This window comes from Hemiscyllium ocellatum, chromosome 19, assembly GCF_020745735.1.
Source record: "Hemiscyllium ocellatum isolate sHemOce1 chromosome 19, sHemOce1.pat.X.cur, whole genome shotgun sequence".
NCBI classification, from domain to species: Eukaryota; Metazoa; Chordata; class Chondrichthyes; order Orectolobiformes; family Hemiscylliidae; genus Hemiscyllium; species Hemiscyllium ocellatum.
The window spans coordinates 3961168-3978308 of NC_083419.1; the positions used below are offsets into that span (position 1 = coordinate 3961168).

Genomic DNA, 17141 nt, shown 5'->3' on the forward strand with positions numbered 1-17141 from the left:
TATCTGACCTTATTGCTGAAAATTACAAGCAAGTGAATGCTGTGTGTCAAATAATGCTTAAAAATGTTGACCAGCTAAAGAACTTGCATTGATATAGCACCTTTCTAAAATCTCAATGTTCCAATCCGCATTACAGATATTGAAGTATTTTTGAGGTGTTGTAATTATAAAATTATAGCACAACTGGTGCCATTTCTTTGATAGTGCTATCCAATATTTTTCAAATAACCTGCATTTTCCCCATGGCTCTGTAATTCTTTGATCCCAATTCCCTTTTGAATCTGACCATTGAATCTGCTTCCACTGCCCTTTGAAGGAGCACATTCCAAACCATAATGCATGGCAATAGGGCAATCCCATTGTGCTACCAGTTCTTTAGTCAAATACCTTAAATCAACATCCTCTGGTTACTGACCCTTCTGGCAGTGGAAGCTGTTTCTTTTTATTTACTTCTCTAAAAACCCTTCATGACTGAAGATTTAGATGAAATCACCATCTGGTCTTTTCTGCTCTATGTAGAACACTCCTTGTTGTGGTACAGAATCTCTGCCAATGAAGTACCTCCTTCAATAGAATTGTCAATACACCAACATAGGAAAGGTTTTCACTTTGTTTACTCTTGGGATGAGGCTGGACCAGGGCATGGTACCCATCTCTAAATGCACTTGAGATGGGGGCAAAGTGTCTTCTAGATGTTTGGATTGACAACATGTAATAAGAGCAAAATACGACAGATGCTGGAAGTATGAAGTTTAAAAAAAAAAAAGTGTGTTAGATATACTCAGCAATTGTGGGCAGAAAATTGTGCAGTTGTCATCAAGTCCAACAACGCTTCTGAACTGTTAAGAAAAACAGTCTTTGAACTCAAAACATTAGGCCTGTCCCTTGCTCCACTGATGCTGCCAAACCTACCGAGTTTCTGTTCAGAAATCAGATGACCTGCTTAAGTGATGTTATTTAAGGAATTAATTTTGGCAAGGGACAACAGGCAAAACTCCCCCGTTCTTAGCCCGGACACAAGTGATTTTTTAAAAAATTCATGAAAGGGAAAATGGGCAGGGATTTAAACCTTTTAATCTCTCGACATGCCAAGTTTGAATGTGGTGCATCCCAGAGTCCTCTGCATCAGAGATGAGAGCACTACTACAGGGTCACAGTTGAGGTGAAAAGCCAAAGAGTCAGAATCAGATGTACAGCATGGAAACCCATCCATGCTGACCAGATATCCCAATCCAATTGAGTCCCACCTGCCAGCACCTGGCCCATATTCCTCCAAACCCTTCCTATTCATATACCCATCCAAATGCCTCTTGAATGTTGCAATTGTACCAGCCTCCACCATTTCCTCTGGCTGTTCATTCCATACACGAATCACCCTCTGTGTGGAAAAAGTTGCCCCGAGCCCAGGGAAAAGACTTTGCCTATTTACCCCATCCATGCCCCTCAATTTTGTAAACCTCTATAAAGGTCACCCCTCAGCCTCCAATGCTCCAGGGAAAAAAGCCCCAGCCTGTTCAGCCTCTTCCTGTAGCTCAGATCCTCCAACCCTGACAACATCCTTAAATCTTTTCTGAACCCTTTCAAGTTTCACAACATCTTTCCAATAGGAAGGAGACCAGATTTGCACGCAATATTCCAACAGTGGCCTAACCAATGTCCTGTACAGCCGCAACATGACCTCCCAACTCCTGTACTCTATATTCTGACCAATAAAATAAAGCATACCAAACGCCTTCTTCACTATCCTATCTACCTGAGACTCCACTTTCAAGGAGCTATGAACCTGCATTCCAAGGTCTCTTTGTTCAGCAACACTCCCTAGGACCTTACTATTAAGCATACAAGTCCTGCTAAGATTTGCTTTCCCAAAATGCAGCACCTCGCATTTATCTGAATTAAACTCCATCTGACACTTCTCAGCCCATTGGCTCATCTGGTCAAGATCCTGTTTTAATCTGAGGTAACCCTCTCCGCTGTCCACTACCCCTCCAATTTTGGTGTCATCTGCAAACTTACTAACTGTACCTGTTATGCTCACATCCAAATCATTTATGTAAATGACAAAAAGTAGAGGACCCAGCACCAATCCTTGTGGCACTCCACTGGTCACAGGCCTCCAGTCTTCAACACCACCCTCTCTTCTACCTTTGAGCCAGTTCTGTATCCAAATGGCAAGTTCTCCCCGTATTCCATGAGATCTAACCTCGCTAATCAGTCTCCCATGGGGAACCTTGTCGACGCCTTACTGAAGTCCATATAGATCACATCTACCGCTCTGCCCTCCTCAATCCTCTTTGTTACTTCCTCAAAAAACTCAAAGTTTGAGAGACTTTAAACTTTCTCTTGAAAACAGGGCAATTTATCTTTAGAAGGTATATGTAAAATGTGGGGGAGAGCAGTGGTGTAGTAGCAACTTTGTTAGATAAAAATCCAGAGTGCCAGGCTCATGGTCTGGGATATGTTCAAATATCACTGCTGCTAGTGGTGCTTAAACTTAACTTATGCAAAGCTGTTCTCAGTGTTGGTGACGATGAAGCTGTCACCGACGATAGTAAAAATACATCTAGTTCACTATTGCTCTTACCTGGTCTGGCCCACATGTGACTCCAGACCTACAGCAATGTGGTTCGCTTTTAACTCCCCTCGGAAATAGCCTGAGGAAGGCACTCAATTCAAAGGCTGTGAGGTATGGGCAATTAATGCTGACCTTGCTGATGACAATCAAACATTCCATGAAAGAACAACAAAGTTCATGCACGCGCATAAACTCCTGTTCACATAATCACACACTGGTCCAACAACACCTCGATTTTAAAATTCTTTAACATTCAATCCTCTTCAAAGCCTCACCCCTCCCTAGCTCTGTATCACTCTCCAATCAAAAGGGTTTGCAATGTTAGCGAGTTTGGAGAATGTTTGTAGCTCAGGTTGAGGTTCTGGATACAAGTTTGCTCACTGAGCTGGAAGACTCATTTTCAGACAGACATTCATCAACACAGGAAATGACATCACCTATCCAAGGAAACCTAAACCTAAATAGAAAGTGGGCCATAATACCAGCACTTCACCGAAGTGCCATTGATGTTACTTAGTATGGTGATGAAACGTCAGAAAACAAACCTTCCGGCTTACATCCAAGGTTTTCAATGCCCCTACACTCCACTAAGTCTAGTCTCTTGCATATTCTCCAGAGGAGACTACCTTCAGCCACTTCATGGCTAATCCTCACTAAAGCTTGTGATAACTCAAAGCTACCTCAAAAACTTTTGACCACCCTTCCTACACGGCTGCCTGAGTGCTGTAAAATTTTCTAATTTAATGATCCTATTGTTTTTAGGCAGATTACACTTCGGTAAGGGGGGAGTTTGACTATGTTACAGGCGACATAGGATTGGGAGGTGTTGATCAAAAGATAATAATCACACAACACCAGGTTATAGTCCAACAGGTTTAATTGGAAGCACACTAGCTCTAAGAGCGACACTCCATCAGGAGACAGACACATGCTGCAACCAACAGGGTACCCCCTGTTCAGTATTTCCAAGGAGCTGAAAAATTACGCCATGTTCTTCATGACCTGCAACACATTATCAATGAGGATGAGCACCTCACCAAGACCTTCCCCCACACCTCCACTACTTGCCTTTAAACAACCGCCAAACCTCAAACAGATTGTTATTCGTAGCAAGCTGCCGGCTCTCAGGACAACTCCATACAACCCTGTCACGGTAGGCGCTGCAAGCCGTGTCAGAGTGTGGACATAGATACCACCATTATGTGTGGGGACACCTCCCACCTTGTACATGGCAGGTACTCATGTGATTCAGCCAACGTTGTCTATTTTATACGCTACAGGCAAGAATACCCGGAGGCATGGTACATTGGGGAAACAGAGTAAAAGCTACGACAACGGATGAATGGGCACCGCACAACAATCAACAGACAGGAGGGTTCCCTCCCAGTTGGGGAACACTTCAGTGCTCCAGGACATTCAGCCTCAGACCTTCGGGTGACCATCCTCCAAGGTGGACTTCGGGACAGGCAGCAGAGGAAAGTGGCCGAGCAGAGGCTGATAGCTAAGTTCGGTACCCATAGGGAGGGCCTCAACCGGGACCTTGGGTTCATGTCACATTACAGGTGATCACAAACACAAACACAAACACTCACTATAGACATTCTCACACTCAACCCCCAACCCAGACAGACACACACACAGACAAAGACCCACATGCACACATTTTGTGGGGTGAATTTGTACTTGGCTCAAAAACTGCATGCATTCATGTAGAACTCAGTTATCTCACTTTAAGATTAGAATCAATCTAAACATCATGACATAGACAGAGAACACCTTCAACATATTGTCTAGCAATCACCATTGTTAACAGCTAACCTGAGAATGCAACTTTTTAAAAAGAAGGTTTTGTGATTTACACATGAAATAAGTGAAACTATCACTGTATTCTAACAGATGAAAAGGTTTAACAGAATCAATTTTTCAACATATAATTTCAGTTACATCACACTAAATTTTTGCTATAAATTCTGTGTGTTAGGATTGAGCCCTCCACTACCACCTGATGAAGGAGCATCGCTCCAAAAGCTAGTGCTTCTAATTAAACCTGTTGGACTATAACCTGGTGTTGTGTGAGTTTTAACTTTGTACACCCCAGTCCAACACCAGCATCTCCAAATCTTGATCAAAGATGATATCAACTTAAATACAATTGAAAACATTGCTTTAGATTGTTTGTTTACCAGGTACAGTGATGTTTGCTTGTCGCGTGCTGCATGTCTCAGATCGGTGAAGGCAGTTTTTCCAAACCCTCGCTCAGGAACGTTGAAGATACATGCCAGAGCAAGGTCACTCTTCGAGTTCACCAGTAAATGCAAATAGTCACAAAGGAGCTTCCTCAAAACCAGTGCCAACTGCAGTTTGGATCACAGCAATGTTAACAAAAACAATTTAACAACAGTTGCACAATCAGAAAACGGTGTCTTCAGAATAAATAGCTGCCAGAATTATACTGTGCAATAAATTGTAAAGCTAAGGAATATTATTTAGAACTTTAAGAAACATGGTGAAAAGATCTGTATTCAAAAAGGTTGAAACTCTGGTGTCATCTGGGTCTCAGTGGGCAGCACTCAATCGGAGTTCAAATCTCACACGGACACCTCAGTACAAAATCCAAACGAACATTCCCAGTGCAGCACAGTGGAAGCAATGCAAGAACAGAGAGGCTGGCTAGACCATAAAGGAAGCACAATGAGGAAGATAGGGGGACAGATGGAGGCACACCACCCAAACGTGTTCATTTGATATTTGTGCAACACAAACGGTGTTAAATATTGGCGAGGTCAGATTTGAAAGTTCAGCAAGAAAGCTGCTCATGATATTCAAATTGTTTTCTCATTGATACTCAATATTGAATGGCTGATCTAAAAAATTATTTAACTGGCCAAGACAGAGTAAGTAGTCAGAGGGCTGGCTCATACTTTGTTTAATCTTTGCTTGTATAATGTCCTCCAATGTTCCAATTCATGAAAATTGAACCAACGGAAGTAGTTTGCTGTTTACTGATTCATCAGGTTCAACTATTTTTGTTAAAAATCTAACACTTCTCTCCAAACTCTCCTTCTCAGGCAGTATTTGACCTTGATTAATATTGCATGTTTTCTGAATCTTTATTCAACCATCTACATCTTCCTGTTTATTTCTTTAAGAGCTAGAACATTATATCCAACCCGTCTGTTGTTAGTCATATCTTTTAGATCCTGGGAGGAAGCCCTTCAGAACCCATGCACTGGTCAGCCCCCAGCTTCAACAATTCACTCTATCACTTCTCCAGTAATTGGGATTCTCCAGAGTTCCTCTCTCACCTAATTTAATTACTGCTGAAAATGTGTGCCGATTAAAGCGCAGTAGGTCAGGCAGCATCCAAGGAACAGGAAATTCGACGTTTCAGGCACAAGCCCTTCATCAGGAATGAGGAAAGTGTGGCCAGCAGGCTAAGATAAAGGTAGGGAGGAGGGACTTGGGGGAGGGGTGATGGAGATGTGATAGGTGGAAGGAGGTCAAGGTGAGGGTGATAGGCCGGAGTGGGGTGGTGGCGGAGAGGTCAGGAAGAAAATTGCAGGTTAGGAGGGCGGTGCTGAGTTTGAGGGAATCGAGTGAGACAAGGTGGGGGGAGGGGAAATGAGGAAACTGGAGAAATCTGAGTTCATCCCTGGTGGTTGGAGGGTTCCCAGGCGGAAGATGAGATGCTCTTCCTCCAACCGTCGTGTTGTTATGTTCTGGCGATGGAGGATCCATCATCGTCATCACACGTAACCCTGCCCTCAGGGTCTGGCAATGGAGGAGTCCAAGGACCTGCATGTCCTCGGTGGAGTGGGAGGGAGAGTTAAAGTGCTGAGCCACGGGGTGGTTGGGTTGGTTGGTCTGGGCGTCCCAGAGGTTGGTTGGGATTACTGATTAGGGATGCTACTTGCAGCCTCAGTAATGACGATTGATGTAAAGTACTGGCCCAATTCATACTCCAGTTCAGTATTTTCCATCATTAGTTCTCAAAACTGACTTTCTCTAGGATCAATGTTCACTTCAACTCAAAATATTTGTAGAAACACTCTTCATTGCTGCCCAGCTTGCTCTGGCATTTTAATTTTCCCTCTACTCATCTTTTGGCCATGCTTTGCTTTATTAAGATAATCTGTTCATTTTCTTACCTGTCATCTGCATTTACAAAATTGAAAGTAACAAAACTTGCAAAAGAAATCTTCAACAATTCCAAATCACCACAAGTGGTGGGTCTGGCTCTCCATGTTTTTCTTACAGAATAAATTCATTCCAACCTGTATGCACTGATATGTCCCTTTAACTGTCTGCCACTACACCTTTACTAACCTTTTAGCCTAATTTACCCTAATACTTAAGCCAGGCTTTGACACTCTCCTAATTGCCCTGACCTAATTTTTGCCCAATGACCTTGCCTTCAAATTGAATGTAAAATGCACTCATTTCGTGGTCGTTGGTAACTGGGTGTGCATTCATAATGAGATCATTAATTAATCCCATTTTATTGCACCACACCAGGTCAAGTTTAGCTAGTCTCTGGTCAGCTCCAGAACATGCTGCTCTATGAAACTGTCCCCAAAACATTGGACAAAGGAAACAAGATGAGGATTTCACATCAGACGTTAAATCAGGAGGGGCACGATGGCCCAGTAATTAGCACTGCTGCCTCACAGTGCCAGGGACTCCGGTTCAATTCCAGCCTCACGTGGTTGTCTGTGTGGAGTTTGCACATTCTCCACATGTCTGCGTGGGTTTCCTCCGGGTGCTCCAGTTTCTTCCAATAGTCACAAAGATGTGGGGGTTAGGGTGAATTGGCCATGTTAAATTGTCCATAGTGTCCAGGGATATATGGTTGGGTGGGTTAGTCATGGACAATGCAGGGTTACAGGGATAGGATAGAGGGGTGGGATGCTGTTTGGAGAGTTGATGTGGACTTGGTGGGCTGAATGGCCTGTAGGGCTTTCAGACACACTTGTCATTTATGTCTTCACACTCCACCCTATCTTGTGGTTAGTTAGGGCGCCTGTATACCACTCTAAGCGACGACTTCTCTTTATCATTTCCCATTTTCAACTACACTGTTTCCACATCTTACTTTCTGCAATTTGGGTGACTCCTCTCTATGTGCAAACACCATCAAAAAGACCCACTGTCACCTTCTCCCAGATTGCTTTCATTCCTAAATATACTGTACTCTTCAAGATTCAGGTCACATTTAATACCATCTTGCAGCCATGTGTTATGGACCATACCACCTCAAAACATTTTAAAGGTAGCCTGGACCCTAATTTTTTCTTATTTTAATAAAAAAAGGTAGAAGTGACATACTGTGTTCCAGATGCAATGCAACTGGTCAAGTTACTCTCCATTAAGCAAAACACAGTTAAAATACAAAAGAGGAATTTAGAACAACTATTGGAAAACTTAATCAAATAAATAGTTACAGCAATTATTACAAAGTAACTGTTACAATATAGTAACATCCCATAAACACACCCCTTGGTGAAAAGGCAAATTCAGACACATTCTCACATGCAGTTCTCCAATTCAGGAGGAAAAGACATCAAGAGAAAATTCAGAGAAAATTGCAGCCAGAAGACATTGACTGAAGCTTCTATCCAGAGACCCCAAAGGCCTCTGATGTTACTGAAAACCAAAACCCAAAACTCTGGATTGGAGAGAGCCGGCCACACCCATTCAGCCTGCTTAAACAACAAAACCCAAGGTGTCCCAAATTGTTTACTTTTAAGAGAAAGCTCGGCACCTCTGCCATGCAACTTGTCTTCCAAAAGAAACACAACCAGGATAAAATAACCTCTTAAAGAGTCAGCATCGTCACACGTCTCTATATAGCCTACAAGGTTGTATTCCATTGCTATTTATGCTCTCATAATATGTATTCTGATACAGAGCTTCTAGTTTAATTCTATTACTCCTTTGGTAAACCTTCTCTAACCTTCTCTGTTGGCTGACTCTTCCATTCAAACTCGTTATGCCATCCTATCATACTCTGTTTAGAGAGTCATGGTGTCATACAGAATGGAAATAGAGCCTTCGGCCCAACTAGCCCATGCCAACCTTGTTGTAAAAAGTGAGGTCTGCAGATGCTGGAGATCAGATGAAGGGCTGATGAAGGGCTCTGGCCCGAAACGTCGAATTTCCTGTTCCTTGGATGCTGCCTAACCTGCTGTGCTTTAGCCAGCAACACATTTTCAGCTCATGCCAACCTTGTTCCCAAACTAAACTAGTCCAACTTGCCTACATTATCAATATTTCCTGTACAAAAGGTTTACGTTTGTCTCTACTTTCTCGTTTTCTACACACTCCCAAATCTGATCCTTTGCCTCCAAGGGAGTGAACTGGAGCCTCCCCTTTTCAGGACATTTATCAGCACTTATTCAGAGGAATGTACATCGTTTAAAATGTGCCTCCTATCACAAGAACCACAGTTTTAACCAAACAAAAGTGAAATACAGGGGTTACACAGGATTTTAAAGAAAAGTAAAAGAGTACTAGAAAAACTCAGCAGGTCTGGCAACTAATGGAGGCACAGGGAGTTTACGAATTCTGAGTGGTAAGGTGTTCAACAAAGTTTCCCATGGGACACTAGTTCACAAGGTTAGATCTCAGGGAATACAGGGAGAACTAGCCATTTGGATACAGAACTGGCTCAAAAGTTGAAGACAGAGGGTGGTGGTGGTGGGTTGTTTTTCAGACTGGAGGCCTGTGACCAGTGGAGTGCCACAAGGATTGGTGCTGGGTCCCCTACTTTTCATCATTTATAGAAATGATTTGGATGTGAGCATAAGAGGCATGGTTAGCAAGTTTGCAGAGGACACCAAAATTGGAGGTGTAGTTTACAAAAAGGTTACCTCAGATTACAACAGGATCTTGATCAGATAGGCCAATGGGCTGAGAAGTGGCAGATGCAATTTAATTTAGATAAATAAGGGGTGTTGCATTGTGGGAAAGCAAATCATCACAGGACTTATACACTTAATGGTAAGGTCCGAAGGAGTGTTGCTAAACAAAGAGACCTTGGAGTGCAGGTTCATAGCTCCTTGAAAGTGGAGTCGCAGGAAGATAGGATAGTGAAGGCAGCGTTTGGTATGCTTTCTTTTATTGGTCAGAGTATTGAGTACAGAAGTTAGGAGGTCATGTTGCGGCTGTACAGGGCATTGGTTAGGTCACTGTTGGAATATTGCATGCAATTATGATCTCCTTCCTATCGGAATGATGTTGTGAAACTTGAAAAGGTTCAGAAAAAATTTAAAGGATGTTGCCAGGTTTGGAGGATTTGAGCTATAGGGAGAGGCTGAACAGGCTGGGGCTGTTTTCCCTGGAGCATCGGAGGCCGAGGGGTGACCTTATAGAGGTTCATAAAATCAAGAGGGGCATGGATAGGATAAATAGACAAAATATTTTCCCTGGGGTGGGGGAGTCCAGAACTAGAGGGCATAGGTTTAGGGTGAGAGGGGAAAGACATAAAAGACACCTACGGGGCAACTTTTTCATGCGGGATTTGGGGGGAGTGGGAAGGGGATGAGGGTGTATGGTTTGAACTGCCAGAGGAAGTGGGGGAGGCTGGTACAATTGAAAACGTCTTGCTGGTTAAAGCACAGCAGGTTAGGCAGCATCCAAGGAATAGGAAATTTGACGTTTCGGGTATAAGCCCTTCCTGATGAAGGGCTTATGCCCGAAAAGTCGAATTTCCTATTCCTTGGATGCTGCCTAACCTGCTGTGCTTTAACCAGCAACACGTTTTCAACTGTGATCTCCAGCATCTGCAGACCTCACTTTTTACCCGAGGCTGGTACAATTGCAAGATTTAAAAGGCATCCGGAAGGGCATATGACTGGGAAGGGTTTGGAGGGATATGGGCCGGGTGCTGGCAGGTGGGACTAGATTGGGTTGGGATATCTGGTTGACATAGACGAGTTGGACCGAAGGGTCTGTTTCTATGCTGTACATCGGACTCTAGTACGTTGGACTATCAAAAGCTGCCAAAGGAGTCGACTGTATCCATTTGATGCCTCAACTGAGAAGTGATTTGTGGCATCACATGTACGCAAGTGCAGTGACAAACTGTTCACGAACAGTACATGCAGATCATAGCAAGCAAGGGCATACAGATCACAAGGTGAAAAAGCTTGAACTAATTAAGGCATATAGGTTGCACTGCACAAGATGTTCACTCAGCAGGATCAACATTATTTGAAGTTAGAGAGTCCATTAATCAGGAAGTAATGGCAGGGAAGAAGCTGTTCTTGAACCTGGTGATGCGTTCAAAGTTTCTGTTAAGAAGGCATACGGTGTGTTAGGTTTCATTCGTAGAGGGATTGAGTTCCGGAGCCGCAATATCATGCTGCAACTGTACAAAACGCTGGTGCAGCCTCACTTGGAATAGTGTACAGTTCTGGTCCCCATATTTCGGGAAGGATGTGGAAGCTTTGGAAAAGGTGCAGAGGAGATTTACCAGCATGTTGTCTGGTCTGGAGGGGAGGTCTTATGAGGAAAGGCTGAGAGACTTGGGTCTGTTCTCATTGGAAAGGCAGCGACTAAGTGGGAATTTGATAGAGACATCCAAGATGATCAGAGGATTAGATAGGGTAGACAGTGAAAATCTTTTGCCTAGGATGAGGACGTCAGTTTGTACGAGGGGCATAACTACAAATTGAGGGGTGATAGATTTAAGACAGATTACAGAGGCAGGTTCTTTACACAGAGTGGTAAGGGCGTGGAATGCTAATTTAGTCAACTCAGCCACATTAGGGAGAGTTAAACAATCCTTAGATAAGCACATGGATGATTTTGGGATAGTGTAGGGGGACGAGCTAAGAATAGTTCACAGGTCGGCGCAACAGCGAGGGCCTGTTCTGCGTTGTATCGTGCTATGATCTATATCTTCTGCTTGACGGCAGAGATTGTAGGAGAGCATTACCAGGATGGGAAGAGTCTTTGATGATATTGACAGCCTTTCCATAGCAACAAGACATGTAAGTGTTGGGAGGTTAGCTTCCCTGATGGTGTGGGCTGTGCACACCACATGCTGCAGTTTCTCATGATCCTGGGCAGATCAGTTGCTGCACTGGGCTGTTACACACCCGGACAGTTTGCTTTCAATGGTGCATCTGTAACGGTGGGTGAGGGTTTTATGAGCCACCTGAGGAAGAGGCGTTGATGTGCCCTCTTGACTATTGCATCTACATGGGAAGTCCAGGACAGGCTGCTGGGTATCATTACTCAGAGGAACTTGATGCTATCAACCTTTGCTCCGTTGGTGTGGATAGGGACACGTTCTCCTCTTGTCTTGTTGTCAGTGCAATATCCAAGTGTTAGCCTTGGTTATGCGTTTCCAACTCAGGAAAGTCAGCTGAGCCAAGGACACACTGGCAGGTCATCAACTTTGATTTTGTTTCTATTCATCACTAACATCTTGTCCCTTGAATATTCTCAATTGTATCTAACAACTGATTCCCACCTCATCCTCCCTTTGACCTGAATTCCCCTCGTTTCTCTTGTATTTTTTGTCAACAATAGAAAATGTTTTCAATTGCAAGATGACCATTAAGCTAAAATAAAGTCTAAGAAAAAGTTTGTTTCTCAAATAATGTTACTGTCACCTTAGCAATGGTCTGATGACTCTCATTGGCTGGAGAAGTGGGAACTGGAGAAAGGGAATTCTCTGAAGGCTTTGCAGTACCCAACAGGAAATTCAATAGCTCCATCTGAAAACAATTGCAATGAATTACTTACCCATTAAAAAATTAGCAAAAATCAGAAATAAAGATAATTAATCCCTCTCTGCTGCCTTTTTCCCCACACAGCCTAGCTATTTTCATTCCACCTTTCAATTGTTTTATTAAGTGATCCAAAATTAACAACCATTCAGCACTTTCCAGGGAAATAGTGGAAAAGTGATCAATTTCAAACATTTCAGCTAAGTAGCTGTGGTTCAATTCTGGTCAGTCGGTGGGGGGGGGGGGGGGCAATGGCATAGTGAAAACCATTAGCCGAGTAACCCAGAGGCCCAGGCTCCTGCTCACAGGTTCAAATCTCATCACAGGGGCAGTAGAATTCAAAAGGATTCAATTCATCAATCTGGAATATGGTCTAGTCTCAGGAATAGTGAAAAAAATAGAATTATTGTCATCAACACTTGCTAGGTCAGCATGTGATTCCAGATTCACAGCAGGATCACTGACTACTGCCTGCTGTCTGAAACGATCTCACAAGCCACACAGCTCAAGGGCATTTTGAAATAGCCAGAAATGCTGGCTTTGGCAACACCACTACATCAAGGAAAATTCGGGTGCACGGAGGTTTAATGTTAATTTGGGATTTGCATGCGAGTACAGTTAACCTGTTCATCTGGATGTTTGCATAGCCCTTGAGACACCTAGGACATTCCTAAGTGTTTTGTTTGAATTGTGTTTATGGAGATTGTGAATCTTAACCAAGAAATCTGCCATATTCTGAATGAGACATTAAATTGCGACTCCAACTGCCCTCTTCGATGGATGTAAAAGATCCTGTCACGTTTTTCTTAAAAACATTGTTAATTTCACTTGTTGTGACAGGCCATAGCTGCATTCTTGAACCACTGTAGAGCAAATGCTGTAGGGTAAGGTAAAATGCACTAGGGAGTGAATTCCAGGAATTTAACCCAGTGACAGTGAAGGAACTGCGGTATATTTCCAACTCAGGATGGTGAGCACTTAGAGGGGAGCTTTCAGGGGGTGGTGTTCCCATATATCTGCTGCCCTTGTCCTTTGAGACGGGAGTGGTCATGGGTTTGGAAGGAGTGGTCATGCTGTCTCGAGGAGCCTTGCTGAATTACTTCATGCATCTTGTAGATAACACACACTGCTGTTAGTGAGCATCAGTGGTTACTATATTGAATAAGAACATAAAAGGTTTGTGATGTTCTGATCAATGTTCATACTTCAACAAAAAAACTATTTTACACAGAAACAGTCCATTGGGATCAAAACTTCCACAGCAGCTACTCATGTTCCACACACACCTCCTTCCAAACTCACCCAATTAGCTTGTTTATATCATTTCTTTCTTTCTCTAAGTCTCTCAGCTTACCTTTGACAATATTGCTGCAGGATCACTTTCAGGTTTTAACTTGGCACAAATCTTGTAGACATCAATCAGGTCCACAGAGTTATTTTTGCTCAGAAAAGCCTCATATGTTTCTCGGACTCTCTGGTACCCATCTGGTGCCACATCAAGTTCACTCAGCAACTCCAGTTTCTCCCGAAGTAAGTGTTTCCAAGACAGGAGCAGTTCACTCAAGGTAACGCTGAATTCCCCATAGGACTAAGGAGTCAGTGAAAAAAAAGGCATAAACAGAAATTATAAGCATGATGTTAAAAACAGAGGAAAATGATTCAAAGAAAGTTAATAAATTGAAGAGGAGGAGGCTCAACAAGCAAGTGTTGTTTGATCCCAGATAACTGGAACACAATCCAATTTGTGGGAATCTTTCAATGTTAAATTGGGAATTGCATGCTAGCCTAGTTTACCTGTTCACAGCTGTCAACAATGGCTTATTGGGTCCTGTCCTTGCTGAGTCAGAAGGCTGTAGTCTCAAGATCCCCTACAACGACTTAAGCACATAATCCACATTGATGCTGCACCACCAAATGAGCCACCTTTTGAATGAGGTGTTGAATGGTGGCTCTACCTACCACCTAGGACAGAAGTCTAACAACCACAACGTTACCTGAAAGAGGGTGTCCCGAGCAATAACTGCCTCTCAACCAATGACAAAGCACATTGCTGTTCATGGAATCTTGCTGCATCTAAATTAGTTGTATCATGTCATTAAAATATTGATGGCATAAGCAGTACTTAATTGACTGTACATGAGAACTAGGAGCAGGAGTAGGCCAATTGGTCCTTCAAGCCTGTTTTGCCATTCAATACAATCATGGCCTCAGCTCCCGCCCTCTCATCATAACCCTTAAATTCCTTCATTGTTCAAAAAAATCCTATCTTAGCTTTAAAGACATTTACTAAGGCATCAACTACTTCACTGGGCAGGGAATTCCATACTGTAAACTGTTGAGAGACATTCTGAAATGCACATTTTTCTTTAAACATAACTCTGATAAACAACACCACAAACAGTAGTCAGTTTAGACCAGTGAAACCTGATCAGCAGTCCTGACTCCTATTTTCAAATGTCTGAATTACAAAAAGATAAAGGGAAATTTACTCTTTAGGTTTGAAAAGGAATGAGGTTATTTAACAATTTAAATATTAAAACAATTGAATTCTGAAGTTGACATAGAAGTTGAGCAACCTGCATAGATACAACTCCAGGTTGCTTTAGCCTTCTAGATACTGCCCATCATGAGGCTTTGGAGTTAGAGTTTGGAGCTTTCTGGGGGTCACTGTAGAAGGCGATTCATGTCTCCGTGCCAATAAACTCATCTGTTCACAGATATTGTAAAGAATATTGATCACTATCACAGCTCCACATCCGCTGATAAGAACGAAAGTACTAGGAGCAGGAATAGGCCATCCGACCCTTCGAGCGTGCTCTGCCATTCAATAAGATCATGACTGATCTTTTCATGGATTCAGTTTCACTTACTCATCGGCTCACCACAGTGCTTAATTTATTTTCTGTTCAAATATCTATCTTTGTCTTAAAAACAGTCAACAATGTAGCCTTAACTGTTTCACTGGGCAGAGAATTCCACAGATTCACAACTCTTTGGGTGAAGAAATTCCTCCTCAACTCAGTCTGAAATTGGCTCCCCCTTATTTTCAGGCTATGCCCCAAGTTCTCATTTCACCCACCAGTGTAAACAACTTCCCCGCTTCTATCTCATCTATTCTTTCATAATTTTACAATATTTCCTCCTCTTTCTACTAAATTCCAATGAGCATAGTCCCAGTCTACTCAGTCTCTCCTCATAAGTCAATCCTTTCAACGTAGTGGACCTCCTCCGCACTCGCTCAAGTGTCATTACGTCGCCTTCTCAAGTTGGGAGACCAAAACTGTATACAGTACGCCAAGTGTGGCCTCACCAGCACCCTATACAGCTGTGGTATAACTTCCCTGGTTTTAAACTTCTCCATCTCTCTCACAATGAAGGACAACATTCCATTTGCCGCCTTAATTACCTGCTGCACCTGCAAACCTTTTGTGATTCATGCACAAGAATACCCAGGTCCCTCTGCACAGCAGCATGCTGCAATTTTTCATTGTTTAAACAATAGCCCATTTTGCTGTTATTCCAACCAAAACGGATGACCTCATTTACCAATATTATAGTCCATCTCCCCCAGACCCAATGTCCATTCACATAACCTATCTATATCCCTGTACAGACTCAGTGTCCGCTGCACACTTTGCTCTACAACTCTTCCTAGTGTCATCTGCAAACGTTGGCACACTACACGTGGTCCTCAACTCCATGTCATAGAGATGCACAGGATGGAAACAGACCCTTCGGTCCAACCCATCCATGCCAGCCAGATATCCTAACCCAATCTAGTCCCACCTGCCATCTTAGTTAGTTGTAAACCATTGCAGTCCCAACACTGATCTGAGGCACACCACTACTCATTGTTTGCTAACCAGAAAAACATACATTTATCCCCACTCTGCTCTCCAGTGTCTTGATAGTACGTGATTGATGTTAATGTTACGCCATTGCATAGATCAGCATGTCATTAGCATATTTATTCTCAAATACAGTTCTGCAAGTGACCATTTTGCCTCCATGCCAGTGCCAGCTCTTTAAAAGAGCTATCAAAATTGCCCTACTCACTACATCTGCCTCCAGAACCACACAATGCCTTTGTTTTCTTCGTTGAAAGCCCACATTTTTGGAGGCTCCCAGCCCTGGCACCATCCTGACCACTTCTACAGTTCATCGAGACCTTGATGCCCTTCTTTTGAATTCTGTTATCATCCAGAATGTAATGGGAGTAGATTCAATGGTGTTTTCCAAAACGCAACACTTGGTGTCAATAGTATCTTTTAATTTGGGTTTGGGTTTCGCCTGGTCTATAAAATCTTTAACCCCACACCCCACTTGCCCCTAATTGCTCAAACTGTCAAATATTGAACCAATGCCTTAAATTGCCTCATATCATGTGCCTTTCTCAACAAGTCATTCAACATATTCACTATACTGGACACAAGTTATTTCATTGTGAATTGTCCATGCACAGACACTACTTCCTGAGTCAATGTCAATCTCAAATGATTGTTAATGGGATATAGAAGGGAGATTTGATTGATGTTTTAGAACTTTAAAAAAAGGAGTTGATTAGATAGCTGAAGATAGTTTCTTAGTCCTCGGTTTGGAGAATCTCAGACTTCGCTTTAAAATCAGCCTGAGCTATCCAGAATAGCGTTGAGATTCTCAATCACAGAACTATTATGATGCATAAAAAGAGACCATTTGGCCCATTATGGTTGTAACAACTCTCTTATCTATCACAGAGGGCAGGAAATCAGCACCATCTCTAAATCCTAGCACACTATTTGGATCCAAAACGCCAAAGTCCTCTTGAATGATTCAATTGAACCTGCCTC

At 42.8% G+C, this 17141-nt stretch overlaps 1 protein-coding gene across 3 annotated transcripts in view; it reads right to left on the reverse strand.

Annotated features, from left to right (window-relative positions):
• parpbp (PARP1 binding protein) overlaps positions 1-17141 on the reverse strand; it is a 50106-nt gene that overhangs the window by 25668 nt on the left and 7297 nt on the right. For all 3 annotated transcript variants that reach the window (XM_060839196.1, XM_060839198.1, XM_060839197.1), the window contains exons 3-5: positions 13667-13900; positions 12196-12300; positions 4759-4929 (exon numbers count right to left, since the gene is read on the reverse strand). In XM_060839196.1, the coding sequence (XP_060695179.1) occupies positions 4759-4929; positions 12196-12300; positions 13667-13900 (510 nt within the window). The remainder of the gene's footprint in view (positions 1-4758; positions 4930-12195; positions 12301-13666; positions 13901-17141) is intronic.